Source organism: Drosophila elegans, unplaced genomic scaffold (assembly GCF_018152505.1).
Source record: "Drosophila elegans isolate 14027-0461.03 unplaced genomic scaffold, ASM1815250v1 contig_476, whole genome shotgun sequence".
Lineage (NCBI taxonomy): Eukaryota > Metazoa > Arthropoda > Insecta > Diptera > Drosophilidae > Drosophila > Drosophila elegans.
This window is the reverse complement of record NW_024545863.1, coordinates 22,499,604-22,511,918: the sequence shown is the minus strand read 5'-3', so window position 1 is coordinate 22,511,918 and position 12,315 is coordinate 22,499,604. Positions and strand designations below refer to the sequence as shown.

Below are 12,315 nucleotides of genomic sequence, written 5' to 3'. Positions count from 1 at the left end.
TTTTGCGTATTATATTTATTTTATTTAGCTTATTCGTTTTATTTGACATGCAACTGAGAATATTAAATAAGACGAGCATTATAAGTTTGTCGTCACCTTAGTAAGCAACAACTCCTGTGTGGCTTGTGGCTTGCCATTTTCCGCAAACAATTTCATTTTAGCTATTGCTCTTTTTATTCTCCTCTCTGTTTTCTCACCGTTTCCTGGATTGTTCAGAATACTTTTCCGAATCCATTGGCAACAAATCGAATCGGTCGTTCACTTTAAAATTGGGGCATGAGGTGGGTGATCGGTTACCCCAAATGGCAACAAATTAGAGCTCGAACGGTTTGCCGCATTGTTCTAATTCTTCGCCTCGCTGCCGGTTGAAAAATCGAAATCACTCTCGCTGCCGCCCACGGGGGGCGTGGCCGAGTTGGGGGCGGAGGATGCGGTGGGTCCTGGATTTGCGGCCTGGATCGGGGTCGGTTTCACGCTTGAGCTATCATCCGTTTCGCTGCTGTCAACGAAATTAACGCGCTTCTTTTTCTTTAGCTGCTGTTGCTGCTGCTGCTGCGCATCATTAGGCGCCGCTTGTTTGTCTGTCGTGGAGAGTATTGACGTGGGTTTGAGGGGTTTATTGGTGACTGGTGGTTCCGGTGGTGCAGCAGCCGCCACAGCCGGACTTTCTGCCCCTTCCGGTGCTGCTATTTCGCCCACTGGATACGCTTCCTGCTGCTGCTGCTCCTGCATCAATTGCTCCTGTGCCGGCAACTCTTCGTGCTGCTCTTGCTGCTGCTGTTGCTGTAGCTGTTGCTGCTGCTGATCCGGTTGCTGTTCGTAGGCACTGTAGTCATAATTCTGCACCGCACCGGCATCGTAATCCTGGCCAGCGTAGCTGCCATCCGGCGCATATTGAGTGGCATTGGGATCGGCTATATACTGCCCCGTTGCCTCGTCGTATATGTAGCCCGGATAGGCATTGGGATCATAGCCGGATTCATATTGGCCAGCCTCGTAGTTGCCGTAATCAATATTGGAGTACTCCTGCGGCAGAACCTCTGCACCACTGGCATCGTCCGGTGCCTCCGTGGTGCCTGCCATTTCGGGAGGAACCTCGCCAACTGCCCCCGCATCCGCTGCGTACGGCTGATAGTCTGTGGGATTTCCGATTTCGCTGTAAAGCGGCTCCGCTTTTGCGTTTGTTGGCTGGCCGGCGGAATCGATGCTGGCATAGATGGGCTCACTGACATCGCCGTAACTGCTGGCATCGTATTGCCCGTAACCGGCAGACTCCGGCTTCGGTTGCTGCTGTTGCTGCTGCTGCTGCTGCTGCTTTTCCACCTCCTGGAGTTCCTCCGGCGATGTGTTGGTTACCATAGTTTCGAAAAATCCCTGCGTAGGTGTGTCCACCTCGCCTGCTGTCGCAGTAGCTCCTCCTGCACCTCCACCTCCACCTGATCCGCCCCCTGTCAAACGTTCGCCATAAATGGCATTTTCAATATTCTCAATCGACACACCAGCTGTGAGCTCATGACTCCTGGGCGGCGACAATTGATTACCCCTTGCCAGCTGCTCATCAACCGCAGCCGCTGCCTTTTCCAGGGCCGCCCGGCTGGCTTTGACTTCGTCCAGCAAATCGTTGCTGATGCCAACTTTGCCACCAGCCGCTGATCCCTGCTCACCGGAACGCACGTTCAAGGGGCGTTTGTCTTTGCGTGTGCCATCCTGCCAGGACTCATCGATTTTGAGCTCACCAAAGTATGCTTCAAAGTCGTGGGGCTGCTGATGTTGCTGCTGTGGCTGTTGATATTGCTGCTGTACCTCTTGATGTTGCTGCTGTTCGGGCTGCTGGCGTATCTGGTGCTCCTGCTGCTGCTGCTGCTGTTGCTGCTGCTGGTCTGGCCAACGTCGCTGGCCGTTATGCTCATTATGCCCAACAACAGTTGGTGATTTTTCATACTCGACTTTAGTCACGCGTGAATTTGTCCAGGCATCCAGGTCGCCGGTTTCCCTTTGCGGTTGCCCGCCCACATCCTGGCCAGAAGTTGTTCCCGCTCCTGCCGTCGGCAGCTCAGTTAACGTCAGCGAGGGCGAGGACGACGTCTTTGGCAATTTATCAAATGTCAACGAGGATGTGGCCAGCGTCGAAGAAGTGCTGCTAAGTTTCCGGGCACCCTTCTCCTGGCTGGAAGACACCGTGGATGTGGGTGTCGCTTCTGGGGGCATCCTTCCACTGCCACTCCCACAGCCACTGCCACTGCCACCCAGATCCGCCTGATAATCACCTGTCAGGAGAGGATGCATGCGCTCCGGTAAATCGGCATTCTCATTATCAAAGGCGCGCAGGGTGGCGCGCAAATCGAACAGGTTCGAGGTGCCCAGAGGAGCTGCAGTTCCGCCAAAGAGCTCCGGATAGTAAACAGGATGGCCAGCTGCATTGGTATGGGGGGCAGGTGGAACAGGACTTGCTGCGGCAAACTGGGGCGTCAACAGCATGCCCGCCTGCGTGGGCGTGGCCATGGCAAACGTCCACGGCTGAGGCGTCGGCTGCGGATTGGTCGCCTGCGGCTGCGGTTGCACCAGCACCGGAATCACTCCGCCCGCGGTTGCCGGCGCCGATGCCGTCGTCTGCTGGATGCATCGCATTGTTTGATTCTGCACCAATTTCGCAAAGTACATTTGGTACTGCAGCTGTTCGCAAGGGCAAAAGAAAGGGGAACTATAGATTAGCTTTTTGGTTTGTGCGCTCAAAAGCAAGAAAAGAAGTAATCTTCGGCAAGCCGAAGTGATGCTGACCAAGAATATATTTTTCTACTCTATTGCGTTGGTAATTTTTTACAGAAACCATAGTACATAGTACTTTTAAAAATGCATTCGTAAGTTTAAACAAATAAAAAATCAACACATACAAGCTAGTGTATTTTTTTAAATGGTATTTTATATTGAATTTAATCAATGTTTTACTTTACTCTTTTAAATTCATGTAGAGAAAAGAATCTGTAAAATAATAAGTATTTGCAATATTAACATAAGAAATTAAAATAATAATGGCAAAACAACATTTGTTTCTACGGGTTTTTATTTCAAGTATGAAGTATTATTCAGTGTGTAAAAGAATCGTTAAAAACTCCATTAAAACCCAAATTTATAGTTAATATACATAGTTAAAGTTCGAGTTTAGAACATTTTTTTATGAAAAATATTATTAATAATTCAATCTTTCAAAGCGATACCTTCATGTTTCTAAAATTCTTGGCTTCTGTTTTCACAGAATTCTGGGAGCTGAAGGCAAGTTGTTGAGTGTGGGATGACTTACCTTCATCATTTTAAGCCGCTCGCTTCGCTGCGACATGGCAGCCGTTTGCTCGTCGATGCGCTCCAGCATGTGAACCAGCTTTTTGTTGCGCTCGTTGCGCTTGGTCTGCTCCTCCAGGAACTCCTGGTACTTTTGGCGGCTCTTGTGGCGCACTGACTTGTCGCTGCAGTACAAATGGGGTTCACCTTTGAGAGAAAATGAACGAAAACGACAAAAGCTACTTACAGCTCGCTGCGCTTCTGCAAGACCTTATCCAACTTGTGCTCCAGCTGCTGGCGATTATCCTCGCTGCTCAAAGAAAGTCGGAGAGAGTCAAAGAACATAAATATGATTTGTAAGCGAAGCAGTTGCATATGCACATGAAAAGCTTCAGAAAAGCTGACAGACACAAATCAATAGACATGGCCTTTGCATGACTTACTGCACGCAAAAATCGAAATAAAGGGTAAAGTGCAGTCAAAGCATTGCATTTTCAGGACTTTCTTTATTTTATTTGTATGCTAGATATTTTTGTTAGTAGAAAACTTTTACGAATTTACGCCACCTGCTCAATATGTAAAACTGATTACGAACATGAGGGTGTGTTTTATAATACTTTTTGTGTTCCTTTGCCAATGCCAAGTAATAAAACAAAATTTGCTTTAATATGAGCTTAAGAAATAGGTAAGCTAAATGTTTTTCAAAAATTTATAATTAATTGAATGGCGTAAAAAAAAAACCATGTTTACAAAATAAAATTAAATAATTTAAAGCAACCCAATGAAAGTATAGTGTAAAAAAAGACTTTAATTGGTTTTATCATCTAACTACTTATTTTAGTAATAATTTTGATTTGCTCACCTGCGTTGTAGCTTCTCCTGTAGCAGCTCCACCTGCAGCTTGTAGTTCTCCAGCTCGGCTTGGGGAAACATGGCTTAAAAGGGGGAGTATAGGGGAATAATCTTCCGTTCCTTCTGGCCGAAACCGCTGCGAACTTAACTACTTGACGGCTCTGACTCAACTGGCCATATGCACTACAGCCCGCTATTGACACAGTTTACTTGCCACGGCGATATTAATGCGACAGTGTGTTCTATTTTAAGGCAACTTTATTTGAATGCCGCATTAAATACGTGTTCGTATGGGTGATTGCCATTTGTTTTGTTGAGTCGTGTTGCCATGGCTGCCCGGTTTCTTGGTGGTTCCTTTTGCGTATTTATTTTGGTGGTTGCTTGGCATTGGCCAGGGACATTTGGCCCCTATCGATTTCCCTCGACGGCTTTCCCAACGTGCCACGCATTGAGGAGCAAGCGGTAGTGGTGGTGCGGCAACTAACTTTCGATTTTTCGCCCCATGAATTTTACATTCCACTGTCATTGTTTTTGTCCGGCCTGTGGTATATAATTACACGCCCAGCAAGTGGGTCACTTCTTTCTCAACTCCAGCCAGCTTTCTGTTCTGTTCTGTTCTTGGCTTGGCCGCACCCGGCTGGGATGGGCCTAAAAAAAAACGTGAAAAGTCGTCTGGGGCCACCGGACCCGGTCGGGCCATTTATAATGCATTGCACGGGATTGGCCTGCACGAGTGGGCCCAGCTTTTTCCATTCCTGTTCTGATGGGTGTAAACACATGTTGTTGTCGCACACTCGCACTCAGGTTTACACTGAGGAACAAAATTTATAGCTAAACTGATATTTTTAGGTCCTACTGTGGCTTATTAAAAAATAAATATTAATATGTCAGAGCATAAAGTTACATTATTTATTATTATTATATTAACAAGTTAATAATAACAACAAATATTTAAATGAACATTTACCAAATATTTTTAAATGGATTTTCCTAAAAAAAAGTCCAAATTAATTTATATATATGTTGTAGTATTTATTAAACATTTTTCTCTCCTTCCTATATGTTACAATTTACAAATCTTTACTTATTTATTTAAAAAGAGCTAGCCTTAGTTGTAAAACAAAAAGCTAACTAGTAACTAAGATCAATAGCAACTACCGCTCGTCTAGAATAACAGTATTATTTTAATTTAAAACTAATGAATATATGATCTCAATTTAAACTTTATGTGACCATGATTTCTCTGAGTGCAGAGGCTACTATTTGTGTGCGGCCAAGCGTGTGGCACCTGAATGTGAATTAATGGCAGTGGCGTCTATCACTCCCCCGGTCGCAGACAACAGCAGAGGCCCCTCACTCTCGCTGACATATTCACACGCTCACCACGGTGTCCTGCATGTCCTGTGTGTTCTGTGTGCCCTGCTCCATGTCCTGCTGCATGTCCTGGCTGCCATCATCAGAGTTCCCAACGTCAGCAGTGACCACTCTCGTGTTCCTGTTCCCGCCAGAGCCACTGACAAACGGCTATTGCCACCGAAGCCACAGCAACTCCGCATCCTGCTTGACTTGCTCCTGGCTTTGGCTTTGGCATTGGCTTTGGCTTCTCTCGTCCTGGCCGGGCTTCTCCATGTGGCACGTGTATAGTATATGCCGGCGTTGTCACGGTGTCGTGGCTGCGGGCCGCAATATACAATTTTTGGTTATTTACATGTTCGGGATAACAAACGGCTGGGAGGGGCACTGTCATAAGTGCGGCAGGTTATCTCCGCGGTTCCTCGTTTCAGGACACCGAATGTTGATGGGTCAGTGGGCAAGGGTGTGTGTGTGTGTGTGTGTGTGTGTGTGTGTGTGTGCAAAGTCAGGGGCTCTGTTACAAGGGGCAAAAACGTTTATATTATTTCCCAACCACCAAAGTTATTCGCGCTAGTAGTGCAGCCACACATACACCATTTAATAATTTATATGTAGGTAATATATTTTATCATTTTCATAAATCCCCCTCCCGTCGCCTTTCTTGACCTTTGCCAAGGGGTTAAAATGAACTTGTTGCCAAGCGACCAGAACCACGAGCAATTTTTCCTTGTCACTACCAATTTGAGTAACTGGAATTCGCGGAATTCCTTAAACGTTGGCTAAAATTTTGAAAGTGCATACTTGAAAAGGAATAAGGATCGCTTGTAGATACTCTGCTATTAAAATGTTTAACCAAGAAATGTAATTATGTATAAATAGTTTACATAATACTCTTAAGAGAAAAATGAGAATGTCATGAAAATGCACATTTAATAAACGACCGTTCTATGATATTAAAAAGTTTAAGAATAAGTTTCTAATTGTATTAATGTAGATATGGTACAAGTTTATTAAACATTATAAATTTCCAACTATAATAGTTTGTTTAAAATAAAAGAAAGCCTTTAGGTTAAAGTATACAAGCACTAGACAGTGAATTTAAATCATCAAATACACAATAAACTGATTTTCATATAAAACTAAGATATTTTGGCTTTTAAAAAGTTAAAATCAGTTGAAAACATCGTCCTATGCCCTTGAATTTTTCTGCTCTGTTACCTTTTCTAAGAAATAAATCGCGAACACGGCAGCTCAGACAACTGCGACAGCCGAGGATGTCTGGCGAACTTGAGGTCTTGTCTTATCGACTAATATTTACATATTTATTATTTAGACTGAGCAAGGTCTTGGAGCTATTAATAGCAGAGCAACTTGGCATGGCCTGGCACCTAAGTAATGTTTCGATTGGAAATTGGCTGAGTGCGCGCAAGGATACCAATGGAAAGTTTGTCATAATCGAACATTTGAATTGAAAAGTGTGTGTGTGTGTTCGAGGAGTCAGAGGATCTAAATGGAAATTGAAATTTTTTGCTGTAAAATTTCCTTGTGGCGAGCAAGGGGCGATTTATGTGTTTGACTTTACGCTGCAGTTGCCAGCCGATTTGTGGGTGTGAAGTGAATGTGAGTGCTTATCAGGCACTGCACAGCGTCCTTTTTTGGGGCACTTAATTTCGGCTGGCATCCTTAACGGACGGGGAATGGCGGCAATGCGCGACCCGAGAGCTTCTTTTGCCGATTTGCAGTCAATGAAGTAGAAAGCTGAAAACTTTTTCTTTCGAGTCTATTAAAAATAATGGCAGCTGAAAGCAGAAGCGCCAAGTGCGAACTTCTCCGCATGTGAGCGTTTGCCCACCGTCTCTTTTTGTCCCCTCACAAGCTGTCTCTTTCTACCGCCAGTCTTGCTATCTCTTTCTGGTCCCCTTACTCGCTGCCTCTGTCTCTATTTTTGCGTGTGTGAGTGCGCGAGACAACGGCGGGCATTGAATTAATGTCCTCCCTGCCATTTCTCACGAAAGCCTGGTCGCAGACCCGGCCGTCCAGTGCATTGACCACTTTCGACGGCTTGCTTTTAAAGCGCTCCATTACCCCTTGGAAAAATCGGTGCTATTTGGTCTTTTGGAGTACCCATTGGAAATGGATTTGTATAAGGTATAACGACTTGTTTTGTTACAGAAAACCAGATTAGCAGGGTACCAACAAAAATTCGATGGATTCAAAAATACTTTTACTGTTCTCCAAGAAGAATGTCCCAAAACAATTTATTTCCAAAAAGGACTTAAAGTCTTAAATTACTTACTGTTTCAAAATCAATATATCGATATTTTTATAAAAATATTTTGTGTTTCCCTGCATTATGTGATTAGTTATGAGATATAAAAATACTTAAATAATTTTTTTTTATTATGATAACATTTTAATTTAAGTTTTTAAAGATAGAAAATTAAATCAAAATTTAAAATTCTTGATTTATTTTTTTTATAATAATATTTGGTCAATCGGCACGATCGATAAGCAACCACAAGTCTAATAGTAAATGAATTAAAACAAACAAACAAAAGACAAGTAAAATAATAATTTTAATAGTTTTATCAAAATGCTGATAAGCTTTTATTAGTTTTTTATTAAGTTTAGTTTAGTTTTTATCCCACATAGCTCCCTGTATCTTACACTTTAATTATACGCCAATATTCCAGGGTAACCGATAAGATAAACCATTTCTTTTAATCCCAAAAAGGTCTATGTACTTATTTTACTTTTAAACCCTGTCGCTGCGGGCATGCTGCGAAAATGGCCGAGCCAATGGGATCGGAGAGCAAACGCCGTGCAGGTTTTGCGGTTAATGCGATAATTTAATTGTAATGCGGGTCTGGAGTCTTGCGCGCCAATAATTTAACTTGCAATCAGCGCGGCATTTATTGGGTTAAACATATAAGCCAGGCGAAAGGGGCGAAGTCGAATACTTGCATGCCCAAGGAGTGAATGAACCCCAAGGATACGGAGCTCCAGATACAGATACGCAGCGAAAGGGAAGGAGGGAAATAAGGAGCCAAAGGATGGCAAATAAATTCAACGATTTCTGTGCAATAAGGGGACACAGTCGTAGGGCATTTTTGCACGTAAGCCACGAGGACGATGACAGCAATGAAATATGCAATGCAGCCGGGTCCTGAACCCAAGCATTTCTCCAAGGCGGACATGAGTCACGTCGAGCCAAGGAGTTAAAAGGAATGGATGAGCGAAAGTCCGAGTTCATGCCGAAAGCCAAACATTTATAAACTTCACAACCTAGCAACAGTTGCTGGGTGAACTCTGGGGATTGGCCTTTATTGTCTTCGGGTAACAAAATTTGCTTGCACTTTGAGTTGCAATGTCCGAAGGACTCAACGAGGAGCAATTGCAGGACCTGCGACGCATCCTGCTGCTGACCGTCTATAAAAACACTTTGAATCAGTTGGTGCTGCAGCAGCGTTCCCATCGCCTAAATGCCAGGAAACCGCTTGCGTTGCCCGCCTCCCTCCGGAGACGTCGCAGTTCGTCGATGGGGGAGCAGGAAAAACCGGAGCGCGTCCTCATCACGGGCAAAGTCCTTCCCCGCTTGGAATCCCTGCTTGGTGAACCGGAGAACGATGCTGATCTGCTGGACGAGGACGTCCTGAATGCTTTGAAATTCGAGCGCGATATGGATGCCCTGCGGGCGATCTTTGAGGTGGCCATGAATGATCCTGAATTGGCAGAGAAAAACGTTATTGAGGGCGAGGAACTTGAAACCTTGGAGCAGGAAACTAAAAAGGAGACAGTTTTAACTCAAGAGCAAAGATTTTTGCAATCAGAGGAGATGGATAAGCTTAGGGAAGGAAAAGACAATACCTTCCAGGACTATGAAGATATGGCAATCATGAATTTGCAATTTAATAAAGTGCAATTTACATTTGAAGAAGAAAAGGTTGTGGACACAAAGCCGCCTCTTGCCAAAGGGGACAGCATTATGTCCGAAGAAGGTAGGAACTTAAATGTTTTGGAAAATAAAGACGAGGACAGGAATGATGTGGGTCTGGAAAACCTGAAGCAAGCCATAGCTGCCTTGGGTGGCAACAAAAGCGAGGAGTCCCACGCTGCCCAGCAGCTGCAAGAGTCCAAGGACGAACTGAAAAAACTAAAAGAGGATCTGGAAAGCGAAAAGAGGGATACCAAAGCCAAGCTGCAGGACCTGGAGGAACGCATCTCCGACACCAAGTACAAGCTTCGCTGTGTTTCCCGGGTCAATGACCTCGAGTACAGTCTAGTGCAACGCTGGGAGGAGGGACGTCTGGCCCAAGGAACGATTTGGGGCGAGAACGCCGAGCGGGCCTATTTGAGAGACATTTTGGACATCAAACAAAAACTGGCGCGAGAAGAGCGAGTGAGTGCCGAACTCCGCTCCTTTCGTCAACGTGAAATCCTGGAACTGCAGGCGAGGATTAAGGAGTGGCAGGAGCGGTATGTCAGCGAAATCCGCCGTGTGGATCGCGAAGCTGAGTCCTGGGAGCTGCGCATCCTCGAGCAGAAGAAGCTGCTTCTGCGGCATCGCGAGATCTACGAGGAGCGAATGACCTATGTGCAGGAATATCGCGCCCAAAAGGAGGAGGAGCAACGGCTCCTCGCCCTGCAGATTCACCGCATCGAGTGTGCCGTCAGACTCCAAGCCTGGTGGCGGGGCACGATGGTGCGACGCGGTCTGGGACCGTTCAAGAAAAAACCGAAGCGCGGAAAGCGAGGCAAGACCAAGAAGTAGGACACTGGCGAAAATTTATTCACAACGCTACTCTACTAGTGTGCTGATCAAAAATATTATAAATAATTATATGTTGCAAACTTTTGAGTGTTGTTATAATACCCTTTGCAAGGGTATATAACTATTTTATTTAACTATTCGTGTTTTCAACTTATACCTTAATTTCCAAATTTTTACACAATTTCTGATGACATTAGCTGAACTTTAAAAATATAGTTTAAAAATGTATACAAATACTTCGGTTTAATATTAAAGAGCTTAATAGTTTGTTTAAAAGATAAACAGAATATCTGTAATTTTTTTAATTTAAATGAAAAGATTGTCCCAGTAAGGTCAAGTGAAGAACTGCCCTGATAAATGATATGTATCAAAACTAAAACAGATAGCTTACCTAAACTCGAAATGGAAATGAAAATTGGTTAAATGATATCAGAGACGAAAAAAACTATACTTGCTTTCCATTTACAAATTTTTGTTTTATTTTCCAGCGTGTACCTTTGTCGTGTGATTTTTTCAGCGTTTTCCCCTTGCTGTATGGAAAATAAGTTGTGACTTAAAACCAATTAAGAGTTGGACGCGCTGCAGTTAACACGTCAGCGGTCGGCGGCCACTGATGTCGCCCTTAATGACATGCTGCCCGTGTCAACAGGCCCGTCTCGAGAATTGTTAACGCGAGGCGATAATAACGGTCGGTGTGGGGCCAAAGGAGGGAGCACTGTAGCACTGACCCACCCAGAAGGCAGAAGTTAAAGTTTCATCTGGAGTTTCATTGTTCTCCCTTTTTATTTGTTGCTCGTTGCCTTTCTTTCCGCATTTATTTATCTTTTATGCCAGGGAATGGCCAAAAGTGGTTTATTTGTTGCGGCGCTTTCATTGGCAACACGGACTTTGGGCGTCGGGAGTTGGGGCCTAAGGGGGCGTGGCAGTGTGCATTTTCTTTTCGATGCGTGCGGAGGAGATAAGCTGCGACAATTTGCCCGGTGAATGAGTGTAACTTTTTCACTGCCGACGCAAAGGGGCGCGAAACAAAAGCAAAACTTGCCCACGAGTGTGCCTGTGTGGACATTGCAATTTAAAATATAATTAATGGTCGTTGCCGTAATTTATTGAATTTGCATTGCACAAGGCTGCATTGCTGTCATTTCTTGTTTGCCGTTTGCCAGTTTTGCCGGTTGGCCAGAGTCGAGAGTTTCCGCCGGTTTCCCACAGTCCGCCGCCATCCAGTCCAGTTTTGCGAGTGTCCTTGCGAGGCGAGTGTGTGAACATGCACTCACTTTTGTTTTAATGCACTCCGCCCGGTCCCTCGCAATTGTTCCAGGCCCACGCGGCAACAATAACATCCCGATAATGACTGGCGAAAGTCCATTTGCCGCAAAAAAAGCCCCGTTGCCAATTGGATACGAAATTGAAGAGCAAAAAATGTTGCCAGAAGCGTTCCAAAAAAGTGTACAAGAGTACGAACCGAAAATTAATCGAAGAAAAAACGGCAAGCGAAAAAAGAGATTTGCCCAATATGAAGATATTAAATGTACACGGAATCAAATTAAAGTGATTAATTTATTTGAATTTATACTCTACCATCAAGTGCTCTAAAAATATATTTAAAACAAAAGTAAATTTTAAGAAATTTGAAAGAATGGATTTGACTTGATCACAAAAGTAAAGATTTTAGTTCAGATATTTGTTTGCATTATATATTTTTTTTTTATACCCTTGCAGAGGGTATTATAATTTCAGTCAGAAGTTTGCAACGCAGTGAAGGAGACGTTTCCGACCCTATAAAGTATATATATTCTTGATCAGCATCACTAGTAGAGTCGATCTAGCCATGTCCGTCTGTCCGTCCGTCTGTCCGTCTGTCCGTCTGTCCGTCCGTCTGTCCGTCTGTCCGTCTGTCCGTCTGTCCGTCCGTTTATATGCAAACTAGTCTCTCAGTTTTAAAGCTATCTGCATGAAACTTTCCCAATAGTTGTCTTTATATTGCAGGTAGTATATAAGTCGGAACGAGCCGGATCGGACGACTATAGCATATAGCTCCCATAGGAACAATTGGAAAAATAATT

The 12,315-nt window shown here is 44.2% G+C and overlaps 2 protein-coding genes across 2 annotated transcripts; one reads left to right on the top strand and one right to left on the bottom strand.

The window, feature by feature from the left end:
- Positions 1-4,323, bottom strand: LOC108147317 (mediator of RNA polymerase II transcription subunit 15). The gene is made up of 4 exons (XM_017273744.2): positions 4,139-4,323; positions 3,524-3,586; positions 3,299-3,461; positions 1-2,673 (listed from the first exon to the last, which is right to left on the bottom strand). Exons 1-4 carry the CDS (start codon positions 4,207-4,209, stop codon positions 343-345), a joined length of 2,628 nt encoding a protein of 875 aa, XP_017129233.1. The 5' UTR covers positions 4,210-4,323; the 3' UTR covers positions 1-342.
- A 4,525-nt stretch (positions 4,324-8,848) lies between these two features.
- On the top strand, positions 8,849-10,252 carry LOC108147145 (dynein regulatory complex protein 9). Its single transcript, XM_017273439.1, has 2 exons — positions 8,849-9,277; positions 9,314-10,252. The coding sequence occupies exons 1-2, from the start codon at positions 8,849-8,851 to the stop codon at positions 10,250-10,252; spliced, it is 1,368 nt and encodes a 455-aa protein (XP_017128928.1).
- Positions 10,253-12,315: the final 2,063 nt, after the last annotated feature.